Source organism: Muntiacus reevesi, chromosome 6 (assembly GCF_963930625.1).
Source record: "Muntiacus reevesi chromosome 6, mMunRee1.1, whole genome shotgun sequence".
In the NCBI taxonomy this organism is placed as follows: domain Eukaryota; kingdom Metazoa; phylum Chordata; class Mammalia; order Artiodactyla; family Cervidae; genus Muntiacus; species Muntiacus reevesi.
Window position 1 is genome coordinate 41,087,249 of NC_089254.1, and position 24,748 is coordinate 41,111,996.

The window sequence follows — 24,748 nt, forward strand, 5'->3', positions numbered from 1 at the left end:
AAGTGAAAAACTGTAGTTATGTAAAACCCAGTCTGACTGCACACGATTCTTTCTACTCTTCAGGGCAAGAAGGTGGGATAGAGAATGAGGACATAATTCAGAGCGCTATACTCTGCTCAATATGCAAAGAGGCAGAAGCACAGGGGCTTCTAAAGGCACTCAGATTGCTGAGGGTTTGTCTTATCATGGCTTTGTCACTGGCTGCATGACTTGAAACACTTTTTAAACTAAGCTTTACCAGGGAAAATTTCAGTGGCCAACACTTAAAAACACTAATAACATTAAACTTCAGTTTGGAACTGAAAAATATCTGTTTTTCACGCTTGATCTAAGCTATGCTCCCTATTTAATTTAGGCAAGCCAACATGTGAATTTCAGCCACAATATGCGACCTTCTAATTCCACTGGAAACTTGTTTGTCTTCAAATACAATAAAGCAATAATATCAAAAAAGTACGAGGCACAGTGGTTACAATGAATGATACTGATTAACTATTATTCTAATAAGCAATTGCAATTTCTGACCACTTTAGAATAAAGTGTTCTCTAGGTAAACTAGAAAACATTGGAGGATAACTTCAAGTTCACTCCCTCTTAAGTACATAAGATATACACAAGCTTAAAGAAAGACTTCCCTGGTGGCTCAGACAGTGAAGTGTCTGCCTACAACGTGGGAGACCTGGGTTCAATCCCTGGGTCAGGAAGATCCTCTGGAGAAGGAAATGGCAACCCACTCCAGTATTCTTGTCTGGAAAATCCTGTGGACAGAGGAGCCTGGTAGCCTATAATCCACGGGGTCACAAAGAGTCAGACACGACTGAGCGACTAAACTTAAAGAAATAACCTAAATAAATCTTTCATTTTTATCGTTTTCATTTACTTAAAAGATATTATCTTTTACTTAGTATTTTTGATAGAAAGAAAGTGAAAGACGCTCAGTCATGTCCAACTCTTTGCGACCCCATGGACTGTACAATCCATGGAATTCTCCAGGCCAGAATACTGGAGTGGGTAGCCTTTCCCTTTTTCAGGGGATCTTCCCAATCCAGGGATTGAACCCAGGTCTCCAGCATTGCAGGCGGATTCTTTATCAGCTGAGCCATGAGGGAAGCCCCTCAGGATTACAATTGTGTTTAAAAAAAAAATAAGATATTAAAAACACTAAAAGGGTATCAACCAAATTAAAATTGTTTTGTTAGAGTGATAAAAATGTGAGCAATTTCTTCTTTTAGGCTGTAAATGCTCTGGAGTGCTGTGCATTTTGCACTGTATGCTGTTGCTGAGACTGTGCCCTGGACCACTGCTGTGCTGGGATGCAATGTTACAGAGGCGTTAAGCATGTGCTTCTGAGGTCAGACTGCTTAGACTTGAACCTGGACTGCCACACTTGCTGAGTATGTAACTGGACCTGCAGGTCCTTCAGGTCCCATGTCTGTAGGGAAGGCATACTAATAGTACCCATGCTTCACTGGATGGATGTATTAAATGAGCATCTGTGACAAGCTCTTAGAGCAGTACATGGTACACAGAATTTTAATACAGAATGAGGACAGTCTCAGAACACTGTGGTTAAGAGGAAAAAAAAGAATACTGCTGAGAAAGGAAGAATTAACCTTAAGGCTTCATAAAAAAAGACTCGTGTCCATATATGTAGGGGTACATTTGGAAGAGATTCTGTAATTTCTAAAAATTCTCTCAATTTGTATTTTTCTTTAGCAATACACACATTCAAATTATAATAAAATTATTTTGGAAAATAACTACTTTGCTTTCTTAAACATTTTTAATCCCAAACTATTTGTGTCTTACTAAATCAAGTATCACTATAAATTCTTTTTCCATACTCGGAAGTAGTGTATTTTAAAAATAACAAAGCCTTAGTAATCCTAACCAAAAAAAAAAAAAAAATGCTGAAAGTTAAAAGCAAAATGCATTTCTTTCATTTAGTTGTACCTTGAAGAAGATAAAGGACTAGAAGCCAGAAAAAGATGACTTTTGATGTTACTTGTAACCACCACCGGAAGAAAAAGGGAAAAAATACAACTCGAACAATTCCCTTTCTAGTCAAAGAAGTCCACGGACTTTCAGGTTTTGCTTTAGCAAATGCAGACCCTAAGAAAAGTAATGCAAAATGAAAGACAACATTTACTATTTTTTAATTTCCTTAAAGAAAAAAATTTCAACATCTGAAGAACAATACAACATATTATTTCTTTTGTACTATGGGTGTCAACTGTCCAACTGTGGGTAGGAAACATTTTTAAAAACATCACACATGCCATTATATTGACTCAGGTACTTTGAAAAGAACTATTTTTAACTGAAATAACAGCAAAATTTCTCCTACACATTTTATAAATACAAGACAATTTTCAAATGTCAGTTTCAGTTAGGAATTAAAAATACCACTTTAATGTTTATAACAAGCTTTATAGTTTGCTAAGCAAATACAAGCTGCTTTTCTTTTACACTTATTACTTGGAATGATTTTTAGTGAGAGAAAAGACTAGTCAATGGTATTTAAAGGTCTCCACTCTCTCTTTTTTAATATTACTTCTAACTTCACATTGCCTCACATTGCTTTTATTCCTACAAACATATATATCTAACCCATTTTGAACTCTGTTCCTTTGAGGACAATTTATAATTTCATAAAATATTTGGTTATTCAAGACTCACCTCTTACAAGATCGACATCTATGAGGTCTGGTTTCACATGTGCTGTTTTCTTTGGTTTATTCCTTAACCCCTGTAACATATTAAAAGTAGTATTGATAAGAGAGTAGATCTTAAAGTTCTTATCACAAGAAAAAAAATATGTAAGCACGTATGGGGATGATTATTTAAACTAGACTTACTGTTGGGATCATTTCTCAATATATACAAATATCTAATTACTATGTTTTACACCTGAAACTAGTATGTTATATGTCAATTTTAACTCAGCAAAAAAGTAGTATTGAAATTCAACACATGTACATTTTTAATACCCAAAATCAATGCCTAAAGATTTCGATTAAGAAGAAAAACTTTAAGCAATATAATGTACAAAAACTATCACATATATTTGTGACAAACGGAACACAACAGTAGTGTAATGAATTTTATTATTTCCAAAAGGATAACTTTAGGGATGTATGTAACACATGGGGTCTGTTTATTACGAAAAGCATAATTTTAAAACAAAGACTATCACCACCAATTCAGATATACAGCCTAAGATGGTCCAGGAGACTGAGGTGGCCCTTGTTTTGCACGGGAAAGTGCTAAAGCTGGCTGGGACAACAGTGGCCCTAAAGGGCCTTTAAGGTGTGATGCTGGAGGCAGTGCTGAAGAAAGCAGGGGTCACAGAGTTGAGGACAGACAGGAATGCAGACTTCTTAGCAGATGCCAACATGTAGGGTGAGACCAGAGAGGACAATGCACATCTCAGGGCTGCCACTATCTTCACATGCCAACCACTAACCAGACCACAATGCTACCTTATCACCTCATAGCTTAGATGCCATGCCCAGGAGGAGGAGGAAGGAGAAGGCAGAAATCATGAAATGAATTAGTTTCAACTTTAAATTACTGAACACTAAGATTAAGTTTCTGCATCAGTGTACCAAGTTAAAGTAGGAGTAGAGATCAAAATCAACGAAAAAAAAATCAAAAAATAAATTACACTTTATAACTTAAGACTAGGATGTTAAGAATTGGAGGAGCCCAGGCTAAACTCCTTGGAATTCAAGTGCTGAGAGATGACCTAGTGTTTCAAAGATTTGTTTATTGTTCATTCAGTTAACCAAGTAACTATAAAGTAAATCCTTTGTTTAGTCCTGATCTAAGTAATAATGACTCCTTAAAATAAAAATTTAATCAAGTAACATTTTTATCTGAAACAGACAATAGGACATTTGAGCTCAAAATTAACTGAGATGTTTAAACCAAAAATGTATCCTGAAATCAAGATGCAATTAAGCTCTGAACTACTTCAAACAGTCTGTCCATGTGAAGTTGCAAACTATCCACAGATACAAAAACAAAAGAAAGAAGGTCAGAGTTGAAGACACAGCCATGATCATCTTACATATAGTCAATCCTGATATTCATAGATTCCATACCTGCAAACTCACCTATAGGCTAAAATTAACTTGCCCCTAAAATCAATATTTGCTATGATCTTGCAGTCATTTGCAGACATGCACAGTGAGAGTGGCAGACAATTGGAGTCACTCAGTGTTCACATTCCCAGCTGAGATCAAACAAGGCATCACTCTGCCTTAGTGCACAGCTCTCCTTTCAGTTCCTTTTCACAATCTACTCGGCGTCAAATCTTTTGCTTTCTGTTGGTAATTTTGTGTGGAAATGGTCCCTGAGATAGTGCTGACAAGTGGTCTAGCGTTCCTAAGTGCATGAAGGCTGTGACATGGCTCACTGAGAAAATGTGTTAGATAAGCTCTGTGCAGGCATGAGGTGTTTCCCGATAGTTCAGTGTTAACGAATCAACACCATATATTAAGTAAGATGTCATTTAAACAAGGTTATATATTGATTAGCTGACAAGTGTTGTGACTAGGGGCTTGCAGGAACTTAATTCTGTATTTCTCCTAAGAACAACAGTCAGTATTCACTAAATCAGCATTCACGGTGAGCTGAAAGAATATTAACTACTGCACATCACAAAAAACAACTACCTGCAAGCCATTTCCCACTTTAATGTCATGATAGTGTCACTCATAGACTATAAATCACTCCCAATATTTTGCAAATTGGAAAGGTAAACTAGTAAAACATATTTAAACAAAAAATTCACTGATCAAACACTATTTAAATTTGGCCTGAAGTTTATTATGCTATTTTACCTTTATTAGTGCCAATAAATTTGAAAACAATAACATATTTTCATTTACTTCTATCTTTCATAAACTGCTTTTCCAGCACTTTGAAAATAACCTTACTGCCAATGTTTATGACAAATCTGAAGCCTAATTTACTGCTGTAAACCTAAACTTTTCCTCAAGACTGTTTTAAGAACTTTAAGTCCTTATAAGAGAAACAGTAAAGTATTTTGATTTATGCAATTATGTTGTTTTTCAACATGCTTATTCTACTTGGCATTTTAAATATGTGATTAATTTCCTATTTTATATTTTATTAAAACATTTTGAACTATCATACACTGTAAAGTCATAGCATAATTTTAAGCTACATTGTAAAGTCATAGCATTGTAAAGTCACAGCAGAGTTGACAAAAACTTATCCTTCAAGGTAGCCTATCAGGGTATTTAAAGGATTTTTAAAAAAAAAGGATATACAAGAGTATTATTAAAAAAATTAAATTAAAAAAATAAAAAAATAAGAGTATTATTGATAAATCTTCTACCATTAGTGATTTTATTTACAAAAACAAAAAATATTAGTACCAATGTGTCAGCATTTATAGCATGTGATTTTAATTAAGAAGATATTTTAAGTTGAACAACTTTAAATTGGTTTTGAGTAAACTACATTTATACAAAACAGCATAGCTTTCAGTACTAAAAAAAATTATGAGCCTTCAAAAAGTTTAAGTGAACAAACAACGAAAACTAACTTAGCTTTAGAAAGATTTTCTTAAACTACTGGTTTAACTAAAAAGTAGAAATAATCAAGTGCTATGAATATAACTGCCAAGAAATCAAATAATATATTCTTTATTGGGTATATATTATTGAAATATATACTAACCACTTTCTGGAAATCCTATTTAGTTTCCCCCATCCCTTTAACGACTTGAAACAACATTGTTTTGTTGAAACTTTACAGCTCTGCTGCTGCTGCTAAGTCGCTTCAGTCATGTCCGACTCTGCGCGACCCCATAGAGGGCAGCCCACCAGGCTCCCCCGTCCCTGGGATTCTCTAGGCAAGAACACTGGAGGGGATTGCCATTTCCTTCTCCAATGCATGAAAGTGAAGGTGAAGTCACTCCATTGTGTCCGACTCTTAGCGACCCCATGGACTGCAACCTACCAGGCTCCTCCATCCATGGGATGTTCCAGGCAAGAGTATTGGAGTGGGTTGCCATTGCCTTCTCCTACTAGTGGGTACTAAAACAGGGAAATTCCATATTTTCTTTTAAATTTGGGTCAAAGGGAACAAAAAACTATAGTTTTCAGTTATAATTTCTAAAATGTTTAAGAAAAAAATAAGCTGCAATTTACAAGAGACTTTACACTTTAGCACTATCAGCTAGGGTCTTTATATAAAAACAATTATCAAGAAATATATTTTCATGGTTTCCTTTAATTGTTGCTCACTGCTTTGACAGATAATAAAAGAACTAATTATATAAAAGGACAAAGTCAATACATTTGTTATCATATTCTCTAAGCACCACAGGTACAGTGTTTTTGTTTTTTAATCAAGTATTGACATTAATACACCACAGTTACCCAACTTCTCTATCTTCCATAGAATAAATACAAACTTATTTTACACTATAAATAGCTTGCTTCTAATAGAACGTTTAATAAGAATGGAATGTGCTTTGAGGCTTTTCAAGAAATTGAGCCTTTTAACGCAAAATAACAAAATTAAGTTTTAATTCTTCAGCTACTACTTCAAAGTATTATCTTTAAAAGGAGACATATTTCAGAAACAAGTTATAAGTCTTAGCCTTCCCTAAGTTCATCCTGCCAGCACACCAAGTACCAACTGATATAATCCTCCCTTACCTTAGCCTCTATTTAGGCATTAAAATAGATCTATTAAAAACAAGATTACATAAGTAAAATAGTAATTGGTGATGAGCACTTAAAGCTAAAAAATTGCACATAGATAGATAGATTTGGGGTGGGGACTTAATTTCAAAAACATCCAAATGTGCCAACCGGTAACACAACCTCTTAAGGTAGTTAACATTTTGCCCAACAAGTTAAAGACTGTCAAAGAGCATTTTAAAGCATCTTAGTAGACCTCTCTGCTAATATTCTTGACCATTCTAGCTTTGTGATATTCTCAGACTGCTGTTTCACAATCTCTCATTTCTCTTTCCTCCTTCACTTACATCTCTCTCTCTCTTTTTTTTTTTTAATAAGCCTATCCGTTAAATCTTGTTTCCCAATGTTCTGTTCTCAACCTTTTTCTCTCATCATTCAATGTAAATTCACTGAGTCCTATGGCCGTATCTGTATAATGTGTACCATATATAATATACATAACACTCAGGTACACAACTTAGCGACTGAACAACAAAAAACCACCCACACATAGGTAGCTCAGCTGGCAATTGCAGGAGACCCAGGTTTGATTCCTGGGCCAGGAAGATCTGCTGGAGAAGGGATAGGATACCCACTCCAGTATTCTTGTGCTTCCCTGATAGCTCAGCTGGTAAAGAATCAATCTGCAATGCAGGAAACCTGGGTTTGATCCCTGGGTTGGGAAGATCCCCTGGAGAAGGGAAAGGCCACTCACTCCAGTATTCTGGCCTGAAGAATTCCAAGGACCATTCCATGGGGTCACAAAGGGTCAGACACAACCGAGAGACTTTCACTTTCATATGTATACATGTGGAGAATCTGCCTGCAATGTGAGAAATCAGGTTCGATCCCTGGGGGTTGGAAAGATTTCCTGAAGAAGGAAACGACAACTCACTCCAGTATGCTAGCCTGGAGAATTCTATGAACAGACGACTCTGGCGGGCTACAGTCCATGAGGTCACAAAGAGTTGGACACAACCGAGCGACTTAACACACAGGTACATACGTATACATATATACAGACACACATACTTTAAATACTGAGGACTCCCCAGTCTCTCTGCCAAGTACCACCTGAATATTTCTACAACAGAATTATGTATCTGCTCCTCTTCTAATATTTCCCACCATACTTAGTGCTGCCTTAGTGAAGTTGTTGAAATAGAAATCTAACCAGGTAACTTTTTCTGCTTAAAACTCATTCATGTCTCTTCTGTTGTTTTCTAAATTATGTCTAGACTCAGGTAAAGCAGTTAAACCTCTTCAAGATCTGAACTCATTTTCCTTTCTTGTTTTTCTCCACATCACTCTAATTGCCTTCCTCCATCCAACCTATTACCCATCAAGTTCCTTGAGGATTCCTGAGTCAGTCATGCTCCTTCCATCATGTCTATTTTCATAAGCTCTTCATTCTGTCTGGAATGTTTTCCTCATTCTCCCTAATGTGTGTCAAACTCAACTCATGAGTCACTTCCTCTGTGAATCTTTCCTAACCTCACTAGCGGGGCTTCCCAAATTTGTATCCTGACAGAGAACTACACATCCCTCTCTTAACTGAATTCATCTCATTTGTAATCACGTATCTCGTCTACATAATTATAGTATACTTTATCTTTTTTGTCCCCATGATTTACTCCTATACTTAAGACACAGCAAGTGCTCACTGCAACTTTGTTGACTGTATTAACTCTTCATGACAACAGCTCAAAGATTAAAACTGACAAATGGTAGTCTTGGTCTTTATTATAGATGACTAAGTTGTCCAAATACTAGATTTTTTTTTGACAGATTTTTAAGCAAATATAGACATGGGTTTTCAATTTAACGTAAACTTTTTGTACAAAATATAAAGCAACTAAAGTATCATTCTCTGGGCCAATATTAAGTTTAGCTCGTGCAGGAACACACTGATTAGTATCATCTATGCAAATGAAAAATATAAATCTTATTACTGAAAAGGTGTGACTCCTGAGAAACAAAACCAAATTTAGTTAGAAAATAGTTTTCATGCTAGCAAGGTAGCCTATGAGGACATCTTATCACTGTAAATGATTACACGTTCAAAAAGAAATTGCGAACTATAGAAACATTTTAATTAATGTTTTATTTTCCTAAATTCTTTCCAAAAATGACCAACTTTTCAGCGACTCTGTTTGCGTCCAAGTCATTGTTAGTAACACCAAAAAGCAGATCTCGATTAAGCAGAGCAGCGTTTGCACAGTATCACTCAGGCGGGAAAAATCCTGAAACACTTACCAGTTTAATAAACTGTACAGAGCAATGACAGCATCAAAAGGGAGGAAAAGTAAACTAGAAGTATAAGGTGACAAGTGAAAGGGGAAAAGAGCTGACAAAAAATAATCATTAGAAATTAAATTTTAAAAAAACAGAAAGATGCTAAAGATCCCAAAAAGAAAAATCAGAGGTAAAGACACATGAATATACCATCATAAAAGACTTTACTCCATTATATAAAAGTGTGGACAGAATGAGTAATATTAATTTGTACCTTAAAAGGTCTGCAGAAAGATATTAAATAAACTGTGGTTAATAATCAATTTATAGAATATACAAAATAAACTTGTTACCTTGATTTCTCTTTGTTCAACAGATTTTTCCCATATTTGTTGATCATATGCTCCAATCTATGAAAATAAAATAAAAATAGTACTACATTAAATGATCATTGTTGGAACCCATCCAACAAATACAACTCTGCTGAATTACAAGTCACAAGTTATTCATTCAACACAGATTAGATCCAGCTCTGTCTCATGCTTCTGTACCCATGCTGTACGGCAGTGGTTCTCAAAGAATGCCTGTAGGACCAGGAGTTTTAGCACCATCTCAAAACTTGATAGAAATGCCAACTGTCTTCACCTCAGAATTACTGAATCAGAAATATGGATTCGATAATCAACAATCTGTTTTTACAATCCCTCGAGATGATTCTGATACACTACTAAAGTTTAAAAGCCTAGGGCAATGACCCTAGGGAATCTTTTATTTTAAACTAACATAATTGTTAAAGCCCTGGTACATTCAAGAAGAAACTCCCAAGTGACACACTCTTTATGGAGTTATTTTTAAAGAAAAAACATCAATATTCTTTGGAAGTAAAAATTCGTAAGCAGGTAGACCACAATTACCCCTTAGAGTAAGGTTTAAGTTGAAAAATAAAGTCAGGAAAGCAACTTAAGACACAGAGAAAGCATCAAGAAGTAGAATTCTTTGCAGCTTGTGCCTATTACTCTTACAAACTGGAAAGTTCTCTGAATACACCTTTACTTGGGCAGGATGAACAAACCATTCTTACTGTTCCTAACCAAGTTCTTCTCTTTTGCCTCCTATTATCTCCAATTTCCACTCAATTTCTTATATTCAGAAGGACACTGAAATGGGTCAAAAGCCTATAGTTTAAACTAAGAGTTTTCATTATGAGCATTAATTGAAAATTAGAATTCTGAGAAATTAAAATTACTTCAGATAATTACAATTTAGAGACTGGAGACAGTGACCAGAGACAGGCAAAGAAATGAGTAAACTCAAGAAAGAGTATTTTCTGACTCATAAGATCTTTCTACCCACAAGTCCTTTCTTCTACCCATTCTTTTTAAAATCTCATTTCAAGAAATAACAAATTGATAAGCTGATAATGTTTTAAATTCAGACATAAAGAAGGTAAAAAAAATTGTTAAATCATTTTTTAAAGGTGTGATTTTACAAAGACTTTTTAAGGGTGTACACGCTTTTACACATTTTCTAGCAGAGAGAAAGAAATGCCCAGACATTCAGTGTGTGTCTGGGGCTGTTCTGTAAGTACTCTTCATTTCTGTTATTCTCTCCTACATGTTAATCTTATTTATTCTAATTTCTCTGTTCCTTGAAATACTGTTCTTTTTCATCACTTTTCTGTGACGTTTTTCTTATTTTTAAAACCACTTTATGATATACTAATACCCTGCAAATTAAAATCCTTCAACATGTAAACCAAGTCACACATACTTAACCGAAACTGCCGTCAGTCTCTAGAAAGCATGATTAAGTCCTAGGTAAGCAATAACCGAATGGTTAGTCCTAATGGTAGTGCTGAACTGAGATGACTAGCTTCCACTTACTCTCTCAAACTCTGAATTCAATCAATCATCTTTCTTAAAATCATAAAAGGTAAGTATCAGAATGACTGGGCTAATTTAATCAACATTTGTTTTTTTAAAATATGTAACTATTTCAATGTACTGTGTACTTTTCAGTGAAACAATAACTAAAACCAATAAAGAGTAGGTTTTGTTGTTATTGCTTAGTAACTAGTGAGTGAGTGCTGAAAGTCGCTCAGTCATGTCTGAGTCTTTGCGACCCCATGGACTGTATGCAGACTGCCAGGCTCCTCTGTCCATGGGATTCTCCAGGCAAGAATACTAGAGTGGGTAGCCGTTCCCTTTTCCAGGGGATCTTCCCAACCCAAGGATCAAACCCAGGTCACCGACACTGCACGTGGATTCTTTACCAGCTGAGCCACCAGGGATGCCCCAGTAGCTAAGTCACGTAAAACTTTTGTACTATATACCATGGCCCACCAGGCCCCTCTGCCCATACGAATTCCCAGACACAGGTACCAATATGTTTAATAATTATTTTGGCAGTGTTTTGTTTTCAGGTACAAAACAATGCACTAGGTTCTCTTTAAAAAGAACTGTGGTGGTTTTTTGTTTTTTTAAAGTAATTAATTTACTGGCTGTGCCATGCAGCATGAGAGATCTTAGTTCCCTGACTAGGGATGGATGTTAGTTCCCTGCAATGAAGCATGGAGTCTGACCATGCTTAACTTGATCACAAGGGGATACAAGAACATCCAAGTGTTTTTATTTCAAGAATATGGACATGGGAATATATACCCCACAGTTCTAAAGTCAGGGAAAATAAAATAATGCATGTACAACAGACCAAATCAAAAAAGCACGCCAGTACAACCACAGTATGCTACTAAACAGCTCCAGATTTTAAAAGGCGTAGAAAGTCTAATAAACCTTGCAAAAGCAGTGGTTAAAGTGGAAACGTTTTTTGAAGGCTGAAATTCTTGCAAACAGCAGAATGGTGATGCAGAATATTGACTGCTATAAAAATATAAAAAAGAAAATGATGACTTGTTTTACTGGGTAATCAACTTTTCTTCAAAGATTTCATGGATGAGAGGAGGAACAACTTTTGCTGTAACAGAATACCTTGTGGGATTTTTTTTTTAAAACCAGTTTAAGTGTCATTTTCAATTACAAGCATTTAAATTTCTCTAAAGTGGAAACATCAGTTCTCTTTTGTTTAGTTTTCATTTTGTTTTGAAAATAATACTGGAGCAGACCCTTTAGTTACATAAGCAGACTGCCTGGTTTATTAAAGAAAACTACAAGATAGAAGCCTTTAAAGCTAACCACAGGTGTTTCAGGAGATGCTCAGGGTTCTGCTTAGTGATATATAATGCCATTAACAAACTACCCTTAGGTATCAATTCAGACTTAATTGTCTGAAAACTGCACCCTGGGATATGTGTATAGGACCTCAGAAACATCATGAAATCAGGGTGGTAGCAGAGCACTAGAAGGGACAGGGAAGGAATTCAGAAGGGAAGATTTCTTTCTGACCTAAAGCCTCACTTTATTCCACCCTGAAATCTGGCAAGATAGAAGATTAGAACACATGTGGCCGGGGTCAAGTTTTTCCCTTGAAAGAAACATAATCTTAACAGTCAATCGTAACAGAGCAAAAAGAGAAGTGAAACAAACTGAAGAGAAGAACGATCTTCTCAAGACTTAAGGTCATAGATAAAGAATAATTTGCAGAGCTGTGTATTAAAAAAAAGAAAAACTTGACAAGTTTTTCAAAGGTTATATGCTATTTCTGACTCACACATACTACACAGACTTGACTAAATCACCTAACCTCGATAGCTATTTCTCTTGTGTATTTGTTTCTTCCACAAAAAATTAAATGCCAAAGCCAAGTTCAAATACAGTTCTGTGAAAAATCATGAAGACAATAACTACATTATATTTTAATGCCATACAAAATATTAAGAGAAGTTCAGTAGTAACATATGTCTAACAGAGAAGGCCTTTTAATCAGATAGTATGTTCTTTAACTGAGAAAAATATTATATAATATTTAGGCCACTTTCAAATTTTAGCTACCAACTGCCTAACTGCTCTTCCCTGACCCACAAAACGCCTCCACTGTTTGGGTGTTTAGAAAAGTGCCTAACATTCTATAGGAACAAAAGGATATATATGCAAATAATGTTTTATTGTTAGACAAATACCTACATAATTAATTCATGAGTTCCATGAATTTTGACCATATTCTCCACATGATGCTGTGCTTCAAGGAGGGGAAAACATTGCTTCTATTGTATTATAAGAGAGGACTCAAATTCTGATTAACATCTGATGTGCAGCCAATACTTGTATACACCTTAAGAAAGTAACATTCATTCTCTGGTGCCTGGCTACAAATATCAAATTTTATCAATGCTCTGATTATTACTCCCACAGATGCCCCAAACACCTTAAGCCTCTAGTGTAATCTTACCCAACCAGAGCTAATCAGCAGTCAGCCTTTTTCACCAGGTCCCAGAAGACCAAACACTTTGCCCGCTATAGATGCATTCTGTTATCTTCAACAACAGGTCTTTTAATCTTATATGGATCATTTACAATACTCCCCATAACGACAGCAAGCATAATTCTAAATTTTCTCCTCACAGGCTTTAATTCTTAATTACTCAGAACATAACACTCCTGGAAGCACTTTTAATCAATTATTTCGACTGCATCAAAGTAGTACAATGCAAATGTTAAGATTGGTTTAAAAAACGATTAAAAAATAAAGAAAATATTCAAGGGACCAGTATCCTGAAAGTGGTTAAAAAAATAATTTTAAGGAAAAAATGAGAAAAGAAATTGAAATACTATAATTTAGTAATATCAAGCACACTAAAATTGAACTAATAGATGCTTTATGACATTCTGAAGACCTACTTATAAAAGGCAAATGGATAGAGCTAATTAACTACATTAAACATGTATGTAAATATATATATATATATAGCAGACATTTCAAAAAGATACATAAAAACCATTAATAGTATCTCTGGAAAGTACAGAAAAAAACAGCACTTTTATTTTCTGCTTTATATTCACTGATACTGTATTGCTTCTCCCTACAATGGATACGTACTATTTTTGTAAAGCAGGAGTCTAACCCAGGTCTAGTGAACCACAAAGTAATCTGAATTAGTTATCTGAGAAACTAATACGTTTCTGTCAATGAATATTATCTTTGCAAAGAATCATCTACCTCTACTTGTCATCATTCTAGTTTTTATTTTTCTATATACTGAGACAAAATGGGGAAGAGAAATAGAGGGGTGGGCAAGGAGAGGGAGCGGTGGGAGGGACAGTCAGGGATGGAGGGATACAGAGAAATGAGAGGAGAGAATTGGTAGGTAAAAAAAAAAGGACCGTCTTTGTCCAGGTGTCTGTCTGCCATTTGGCTCTGGCTTCTCTGGAAAAGAAATAATAATGAAAATGAAGATATCGAGAATACAAATACTAAAGACTAGATAATTAAATGGTGAAGTGGGAAATACATGTCAGTTATGATTCCAGAAAAGAAATACCTCTGAAAAACAATTTGAAAAGCTACTCTTGGGTGATCTGATTACTACTTAGGTCATCACATTCACAAGAACAGTGGATCAGATATCAGGAGGCTAAAGAGAAGGTGTTGCTTCAAAAATGTAGTTACCAACAGTTAATTAGATGAAGTGTTTAAATAAAATATGTAGAGTTCACAGATAAATATAAGCAGGGCAAATGGAGGCCCAGATTTGCACACATACTTTAAACACTCGGCTCTTTCATTAATGAATGGGCATTCCATAATACTATGTTAGAGCCCTAATTTTTCCTACTACTTTCATGCTGTTCCATTTTTTTGCAATATCATTTCAGAAACTCTGAAAAGTAGGCTATTAATTCTCACAAATACCAAATCAGGTTTAAAAAGGTGGGACTTCCTGGTGGTCCAGTGGCTATGACTCTCTACTCCCAATGCAAGGGGCCTGGGTTCAGGCCCTGGTCGAGGAACTGGATCCCACATGCTACAACTAAAAGATCCCACATGTCACAATAGATAAAAATAAGTAAATATTTTAAAAGGTAACACAGAACCCAATCCTCTCCAAGCCTGGCCTCATTCAACAAACATCAAAGGCCAATCACGTGCCGGGACAAACGAAGCCTGCCTTTCTCAGCAAGAGTGTCTGTTAAAAGCACAAGACAAGAGGCTAAAGAATCTCGAGATAATTGATTTCCAGTACAACTCACGATAATTAGTTTTTATCTTTGAGTCTTTTTATAAAAATGAAAATTATCAATCAGAAAATATCCTTTGTTATATTTATAAGTTTTGGCTTCTTAATCCTATGTTCCTGCACTGACTCAGTTGATCAGCTCTTAATGTTTGCTGACAGGAGTTAGAAGAGACCCTGGACTCTGCAAGACAACTGGCTTTTCATCCTGCCTCCACCATGACTAGTCTTATGGTCCTTGGCAAGTTTCTTGACCTCTGAGATTCTTTAAAATGGGGAAAACAGAACATATTTCACAGAAATGGAATATAAAATGATTTTTCTGGTATACAGTTGGTGCTCTGTGAATGTTAGTTCTTTCCTTTCTTGGCAAATCTCAATCTCTCCAGGCCTCAAATACCTCATTTTTAAATCGATGAAGTTAGTTACATTTAAATTAAATCAGGACAATTTTTTTAAATTTTAATTGGAGGAAAACTGCTTTAAAATGTTGTGTTGGTTTCTGCCATACAACAGTGTAAGACAGCTCTAAGTATACATATATTCCCTCCCTCTTGAGCCTCCCTTCCACCTTCCCCAACAACTCACCCCTCTAGGTTGTATGACAACATTTAGACTCACTAAAGATAATTTGGATGACCAGAGATTAATTTTCTTTATGTACCAGTATGGGGAGAGAAAAGACTCAGTGTTAACATGGAAAAAAGTAGAATCAAAAGGATAGCTGGAAATGTCAAGGCAGAAGGTACTAAGAAAGAAAGCAAACAAGGATGTAAAGTTAAGTGTCCTTTTCTTAATTAATAACCAAGATAAAATTTTTCTAGAATTACATACAGTTTTTTAGTGAAACCAGAACTGTCAACACCCAAAATCTCATTTACCCAGACAACTAAACTATATGGTTTTCACTCTCACAGTGATCTATCTACAAGGATGATAAGAAACATGGGACTGAGGGAGAGGTTGAGCAACCCAACAGAAGTAAAGTTATTGAACAAAACAGTAAATCTGAGGATACAGATCACCAATGAAAGAAAACTTATATCTATAATAAAAAAAATTATGTTGTTATGGTAGACATTCTGAAATTATATGGTACTTCTGTTCACGCTACTAAAAAATCCTAAAGAAACAATTAGGGTCATTTAAAATCATTAGGATTATTAACTTCCAGATAAATCTCTCCCCAGAATTAGTGGAAACTAATTCTTTTGACTTTTTTAAACTTTAAAATTTATTTTATAACCATTTTTAATTGAAGTATAGTTAATTTACAATCTTGTGTTACTTTAAGGTATACAAAAAAGTGATCCATTTATATATATATATATGTATATACACATACACATATTCTTTTAAAAGTTCTTTTGCATTATAAGTTATCACAAGATATTGAATATAATTCTCTGTGCTATACAGTAAGTCCTCGTTGTTTGTCTATTTTATGTAAAGTAGTGAATGAGTGAATGAAGTTGCTCAGTCGTGTTCGACTCTTTGCGACCCCATGGACTGTAGCCTACCAGGCTTCTCCATCCATGGGATTTTCAAGGCAAGAATACTGGACTGGGTTGTCATTTTCTTCTCCAGGAGATCTTCCCGGCCCAGGGATTGAACCTGGGTCTCCTGCATTGTAGGCAGACACTTTACCATCTGACATGCTAATCCCAACCTACTAATGTATACCTTTGGTAACCATAAATTTGTTTTCTATGTCTACAAGTCTATTTCCCTTTTACAAAAAAGTTAATTTGTATCACTGTTGTATATTCCATATTTAAGTGATATCATATGATATTTGTCTTTGTCTGACTTACTTCACTTAATATGATAATCATTAGATTCATCCATGTTGCTGAAATGGCATTGTTTCAATCTTTTTCATGGCTAATGACCCATTGTATAAATAAACACCACAACTTCTTTATCCATTCAACTGTAAATGGACATGTAGGTTAACTTTTTTAAACTATTTCAAGGAAAAGCTCTCAATGCTTTGAATATCAAATAAATTTTCACTGTTTTTTGCCCATAAATACTACCTCTCAAACAAATTTAGCTACTGAGTGCCTAGGAATATCTGAGTCCTTAAAACTGCTCCTATGTAAAGCCTTGGTGCTAACCTGCTATGTATCTTCAATAGCAAATTCCCATTACATCTCCAATTATATGCTCTCTTATCCTATTCTCTCGCTTTTTCACAATGTCTTATTTTAACCAACATACTGTCCAATGTTTCTGACTGTCCATTACATACATACACACCCACTCCTATAATTGTCAGACACTCAGGTAACTTTAATGATGAGGATCAAATGAGGAAGTTAAATCATTTCATTACACAATATAAACTATGAGTGATGATAATGTCAGAAAAAAGGTGTGTTCTGAAGACACGGCATGAGTTAGTAACTCCTTTGAATGTGTAACAACTACCAAATTACAAACTCTTTAACTCTTCTGAATCAGTTTTAGAACTCTAAAAATCATATGAGAAGCCAAATCATAGTGTGAAGTGCAGTAGCTCAGTCGTGACTCTTTGAGACCCCACAGACTGGAGCCCGCCAGGCTCCTCGGTCCGGGATTCTCCAGGCAAGAATAATGGAGTGAGTATCCCTATTCCTTCACCAGGGGATCTTCCCAACCCATGGATTGAACCTGGGTCTCCCGCATTGCAGGCAGATTCTTTACTGTCTGAGTCACGAGGGAAGCCCAAGCCAAATCACAGAAGCCTTTTAATCCAATAATTAAAATACTGCCCTATAATTCTAGTTTTGAGGGCAAGAGAAGGACCTAAAATGGCTAAGTATTCAAAGTTAAGATAGGGTTTTTCCCACTTTCTGAAAGTAGAGCACTCCTATGAAACTGTTTATAGGCCAAAAAGGCTTAAAGTGAAAAATGAAGAATCAATTATCTTAGGACACATCTTGCTAACAAAGGCACAAAATAAATCGAGATAAAGCACAGATGCTCACAGACACAGTTCAAAGCAGTGGCAGCTGGGATGCTTCACGTTGTTCCCGAGGAAAGAGTTTGGCGGTGCATTCTTGCTGCTCAGGGTGTGTGCGGCCCCTTGAACAGCTCACTCACTGCAAAACAAATGCTGGATGCTATTTTCACTTTTCACCTTTTTTCATAAAAGTGAAAATACTCTCTGGATTATTTTTAGGGGGCGGGTAGCAACGAACCCAATGTAGGCCTTTTGTAAAAGCAAGTGGTGTACACCGCACTTTCAACAAGTGGGGGATACCTGTATCCTGACTGGGGAAAGAACTTTAAATCACAGAATAAACAAGAATAATCATAAGCAAAGAGGTTTCCTGGCAGTCTTTTTGCTTCAACTGTCATTTATTTCTTTTGCTATCAATTACTACCAGAACCGTTTCATACCAAAAGTGTTATTTAAGCAAAGCTGCTTAAATAGAAGGCAAAGGAAAAAAATAAAACTTCTTTGCTTTTTTAAGAGTAAAAAGTCTTTTTAGATGGAGAATAGAACTTTAAAGGAAGAAAACAGATTTATGAAATTTAACCCACTTTAAATTACAACATATCTACCCGGCCTCTGGCATTTGGATTAAAACATCAAAGTTTGAAAACACATCCTCATCTACAGATATTAAAATCTGGTTAATTAGCAAAGATTCCATTCATTATTAGCAATAACAGCTAAGGCCATTTCACATCTTCTCACAGATTCTGCTAGGTTATACATAATCTAAAACCACTCTCTTACCTGGATTAACCCTAAGCATAGTGTATTACAGGCCACATACATACTATCGAATCACAAACCATGACCAAGTTTCTATTGCCTAAGAAAAGCCAGTTAATGATATAGTAAAACAATGATTCAAGTTTAGAAAAAAGTCTTGAAGGGTATTCTTTAATTCAATAAAGAGAGATGATCATGGTAGAATGTGCTTCTAAGAAATTATAAATCCAAAGAAAAAATACTCAGAATTCATTATAATTCAAAACAGAATGAAGTAAGGACTATCGTATTACACATCACTGAGAGCTGGTCTGAAAATGAGCAGTTTGTGAGACAAAAGGTATAAGAGGAAACTTGCTGAATATGGGGGCATGGGAAAGAGGTAACATGACAATTACTGGCTTAAGTACCTTGAATTGTAAAGGTATCATTAACCATGGCATGGAATTAAAAAAAAAAAAAAAAAAAAACTCCACAGGTTTGAAAAAAGCTCTTGGAGCTCTAAGACAGCTAAGAATTATGTCTGAATTCAGAGTTAAAAAGGTTACAAAAAAGAAAAAGATTGGAACTCAGAAGCTTAAACTAGGTGTTGTGACATTATGTGGTCAATTTGATAATCTAGAGAAACAGAATAACTTAGTGAGATCAAGAACAAAATATTAAGAAGGGTAAATATCCAACTGGAGGGAAGAAGTATCAAAATCAAGTAAGGAGACTTAGAAAAATTAGACAGGAAGAGGCTGTATGATATATTTATATATTATAATTAAACCATTATATTTACATATATAAAGGGAGTATAGTATACATATTAATATACTATAATAAATGGCAAACAGGAGTTTTAAGAAGGAAGGTAAAGAAAGCTAAAAATATTGAAATATTTTGAAGTTATTAGATAAACATATTCACATCAAATAATCTTGATCACATTTAAATAGAGGCCAAGTCATTAGCTGAAACATGGAAGGTGGGAGTTTAGTAAATGGGGGATGATAAAATTCAGATATGCAGATGGCACCACCCTTATGGCAGAAAGTGAAGAGGAACGAAAAAGCCTCTTGATGAAAGTGAAAGAGGAGAGTGAAAAAGTTGGCTTAAAGCTCAACATTCAGAAAACTTAAGATCATGGCATCCGGTCCCATCACTTCATGGGACATAGACGGGGAAACTGGAAACAGTATCAGACTTTATTTTTTTGGGCTCCAAAATCACTGCAGATGGTGAGTGCAGCCATGAAATTAAAAGACGCTTACTACTTGGAAGGAAAGTTATGACCAACCTAGATAGAATATTAAAAAGCAAAGACATTACTTTGCCAACAAAGGACTGTCTAGTAAAGGCTATGGTTTTTCCAGTGGTCATGTATGGATGTGAGTGTTGGACTGTGAAGAAAGCTGAGCGCCAATGAATTGATGCTTTTGAACTGTGGTGTTGGAGAAGACTCTTGAGAGTCCCTTGGACTGCAAGGAGATCCAACCAGTCCATCCTAAAGGAGGTCAGCCCTGGGTGTTCACTGGAAGGACTGAAGCTGAAGCTGAAACTCCAATACTTTGGACACCTCATGCGAAGAGTTGATTCATTGGAAAAGACCCTGATGCTGGGAGGGATTGGGGGCAGGAGGAGAAGGGGACGACAGAGGATGAGATGGCTAGATGGCATCACCGAATCCATGGACATGAGTTTGAGTAAAATCCGGGAGTTGGTGATGGACAGGGAGGCCTGGTGTGCTGCGATTCATGGGGTCGCAAAGAGTCAGACACGACTGGGCGTCTGAACTAACTAACTAAAGGTAGGAAATAACCAGTCAAGGAGACAATACAGAATCAGCTAGAGTGAGTTAGATTAGGAACACCAGGAAGAGCAAATGCAGATGAGATGGTATTAGAAACAGTCAGCTGAGTTACATGTTTGTATTTTCTCTTTCACCACCAAATCTCAGGATCAGGAAGGAAGAATTAAATATACAAACAAACACACAGCCTGCCATCAAATATCTACAACATACCAGGCGTGATGCTATGCCCTTGGCAAGGCCCTTCATTAACTCTTCTAACTGTATAGCTTCCTTTCTCTTTCTTCCTGCTTCTCCCGAACAATTCAGGAGTACAGCCATTAGATGGATCAGAGTCCCCTGGGGGGTAAGGGGGCTGAGCGTGCTTGCAAAGAAGGGTGTCAAGAGACTCTGACACACAGGGGTAACCATGCTGGGTTATTAACCAAAGGGGGGTATAGAAGGGGACCTTGTGGGAAGGGTAAGGAGAAGACCACATGCTGGGGTGACCCAGCCTAGCAGTGTAAAGAGATCAACTACTTGGAGAACATGCTTATGTGGGGTATCAGAGCCCAAGAAACATAAAGAAGGTCTAGAATAAAGAGCTTGAAAGGGATTAAGAGGGTATCCATATATAATATGGTATGACAAGAGAATGGTTACATTTATAAGGACTAATATCTCAAAAGCTTGAAAATGTTCCCCTGACTCAAAAATCTCTATAAAGCTATTAAAGAGATAATTAGTTCAATGACATGAATGCTATATATAAGTTCAGTTCAGTTGAGTCGCTCATTCGTGTGCAACTCTTTGCGACCACTGTCTCCCCATCTATTTCCCATGAAGTGATGGGACCAGATGCCATGATCTTAGTTTTCTGAATGTTGAGCTTTAAGCCAACTTTTTCACTCTCCTCTTTCACTTTCATCAAGAGGCTTTTTCGTTCCTCTTCACTTTCTGCCATAAAGGTGGTGTCATCTGCATATCTGAGGTTATTGGTATTTCTCCCGGCAATCTTGATTCCAGCTTGTGCTTCTTCCAGCCCAGCGTTTCTCATGATGTACTCTGCATATAAGTTAAATAAGCAGGGTGACAATATACAGCCTTGACGTACTCCTTTTCCTATTTGGAACCAGTCTGTTGTTCCATGTCCAGTTCTAATTGTTGCTTCCTGACCTGCATACAGGTTTCTCAAGAGGCAGGTCAGGTGGCCTGGTATTCCCATCTCTTTCAGAATTTTCCACAGTTTATTGTGATCCACACAGTCGAAGGCTTTGGCGTAGTCAATAAAGCAGAAATAGATGTTTTTCTGGAATTCTCTTGCTTTTTCGATGATCCAGCGGATGTTGGCAATTTGATTTCTGGTTCCTCTGCCTTTTCTAAAACTAGCTTGAACATCTAGAAGTTCACAGTTCCCGTATTGCTGAAGCCTGGCTTGGAGAATTTTGAGCATTACTTTACTAGAGTGTGAGATGAGTACAATTGTGCGGTAGTTTGAGCATTCTTTGGGATTGCCTTTCTTGGGGATTGGAATGAAAACTGACCTTTTCCAGTCCTTTGGCCACTGCCGAGTTTTCCAAATTTGCTGGCATATTGAGTGCAGCACTTTCACAGCATCATCTTTCAGGATTTGAAATAGCTCAACTGGAATTCCATCACATCCACTAGCTTTGTTCGTAGTGATGCTTTCTAAGGCCCATTTGACTTCACATTCCAGGATGTCTGGCTCTAGGTGAGTGATCACACTATTGTGATTATCTGGGTCGTGAAGATCTTTTTGTACAGTTCTTCTGTGTATTCTTGCCACCTCTTCTTAATATGTTCTGCTTCTGTTAGGTCCATACCATTTCTGTCCTTTATCAAATCCATCTTTGCCTGAAATGTTCCCTTGGTATCTCTAATTTTCTTGAAGAGATCTCTAGTCTTTCCCATTCTGTTGTTTTCCTCAATTTCTTTGCATTGATTACTGAGGAAGGCTTTCTTGTCTCTCCTGGCTATTCTTTGGAACTCTGCATTCAAATGGGAATATCTTTCCTTTTCTCCTTTGCTTTTCGCTTCTCTTCTTTTCACAGCTATTTGTAAGGCCTCCTCAGACAGCCATTTTGCCTTTTTGCATTTCTTTTCCATGGGGATGGTCTTGATCCCTGTCTCCTGTACAGTGTCATGAATCTCCGTCCATAGTTCATCAGGCTCTCTGTCTATCAGATCTAGTCCCAGATCTATTTCTCACTTCCACTGTATAGTCATAAGGGATTTGATTAAGGTCATACCTGAATGGTCTAGTGGTTTTCCCTACTTTCTTCAGTTTAAGTCTAAATTTGGCAATAAGGAGTTCATGATCCGAGCCACAGTCAGCTCCCTTATACTTATATATAAGTAGAGGGGTTTAATTAATAAATTATGGCATATTTAGTCAAGAGACTATTATACTCATTAAAATTATGCCACTAAAAGGATATTTAGTGTTGTGAAAAAGTAATATTTTTGCAAGAAAACAGGATATAAAAAACTAAATACAATATAATCCTAATTTTGATGGGGTAAATTCACAATGTTAATTGTAGGGTAATTGTGTGACCTTATTATACTTACCTGCATTTTCCACTTTTTGTACTGGAGACATATATTACTTTTAAACTATGACTAAAACATTAAAAAATCAAGAGGAAATAGCAGTCATATTATCCGAGTAGCATCAAGTATTGGGTTTCCCTTGTGGTTCTGACAGTAAAGAATCTGCCTGCAATGAGGGATACCTGGGTTCAATGCCTGGGTTGGGAAGATCCTGTGGAGGAGGGCATGGCAACCCACTCCAGTATTCTTGCCTGGAGAATCCCCGTGGACCGAGGAGCCTGGCATGCTACAGTCAGTCCATGGGGTCACAGAGTCGGACACGACTCAGCGACACAAGTATTTAGGTACTGGGCTAGATGTTTTTGAATACATTTTCTCATGGGAAAGTACTGTCAAGAAAGTAACTGTCATTTTTCAAAATCAATTTAAGTCTCATTATGAAAATAAAAATGGCTTTTTCTATGAGTTATGTAACAGAAATTTTCAGCTGAGAAGTTATGCCATAATAACAAAAAAACTGTCAGAAATTCTAGTACTATAAAAGAGCAGATAGAGATCTAAATCCTAGAATATCAAGGAAAAAAAAGGAGTTAAAGAGGCAAAATGCTAAAATACTTAAAAGCCCAAGAAAACAACATTTCATACAGGACTCCTGTGGTAGAAGTGTAACTTAAATTGCATTAGGTGGTGACGGAAGGAATTTAACTGGTTCACACAGGAAAGGGAGGGGACAGAAGCAAGGCAGACTGGCAAACAGCCCCATGGTAGAACTGGGAGAACTCCAAGTTCTGGAAGAAGCCAAGGAGAAAAGGCCATCATCAGTTCTTTGGCCCCTGGAGCAACCAGTAGGGGCTGGACATACAGGAGAAAGCAGTAGCCATGGACTGTCTTGTCTGAATCCTCTCCTGCTGTCCCCTTAGATCCTCAAGAGGGTAAAAGTCTACCCCTCAGAGCGAATGAGAGCTAGTGATGTAGTGTTGTATCAGGGATCCTAAAGAGATTAAAAATTCACCCTCAGAGCAAACTGAGAGTTAACGAGATCTAGTGATGCAGTGTAATGTCAGGGGTCCTCAATAGCTCCTGAATGCCAAGTTCCCAACTTTAATAGGGAGTTGTAATCTGTAACTTAAAAGCTGAAAAAGTATATAGTTGATTTAATGCCTTTCATACATACTTAAGTAAAATCCCTCAACCACTAAAAAACAAAGGACTGAAGTCCTAATACACTCTGAGGGAGAGGTGAAAGGACCTGGTCTGTGTAATTTGATCCTGCATAGGCCCCTCCTCCAGTGATTTCAGGAGAGACAGCTGACTCAGAATGAACCAATCAGATTTTCTCTCCATTTCAATGTCAGGTAAACAGGAGAAACAGAGAGGAATGGCGAACAGAGGGAAATAAAATTAATACAACAGAGCCCTACAGAGAAGTTTCTAGAAATTCTGCTGCTGTGGGGCCTAACACAGTCCTGGTTTGTCTTTCCTTCCCAGCTCTTGGCTGTCTGCTGTTGGCGCAGTTTATATGTGTAGTAAAAGTAGAAGCAGAACACAGTGGTGTATTTTCCTGGTCCAACTTTAATGAGAACGTTACTGTTAATGCAAACCAACAC

General features: G+C 36.5%; 1 protein-coding gene across 2 annotated transcripts in view; it reads right to left on the minus strand.

The window, feature by feature from the left end:
- PHTF2 (putative homeodomain transcription factor 2) overlaps positions 1 to 24,748 on the minus strand; it is a 129,062-nt gene that overhangs the window by 45,903 nt on the left and 58,411 nt on the right. For both annotated transcript variants that reach the window (XM_065939942.1, XM_065939944.1), the window contains exons 3-5: positions 9,311 to 9,367; positions 2,680 to 2,749; positions 1,954 to 2,112 (exon numbers count right to left, since the gene is read on the minus strand). In XM_065939942.1, coding sequence (XP_065796014.1) covers positions 1,954 to 2,112; positions 2,680 to 2,749; positions 9,311 to 9,367 — 286 coding nt within the window. The remainder of the gene's footprint in view (positions 1 to 1,953; positions 2,113 to 2,679; positions 2,750 to 9,310; positions 9,368 to 24,748) is intronic.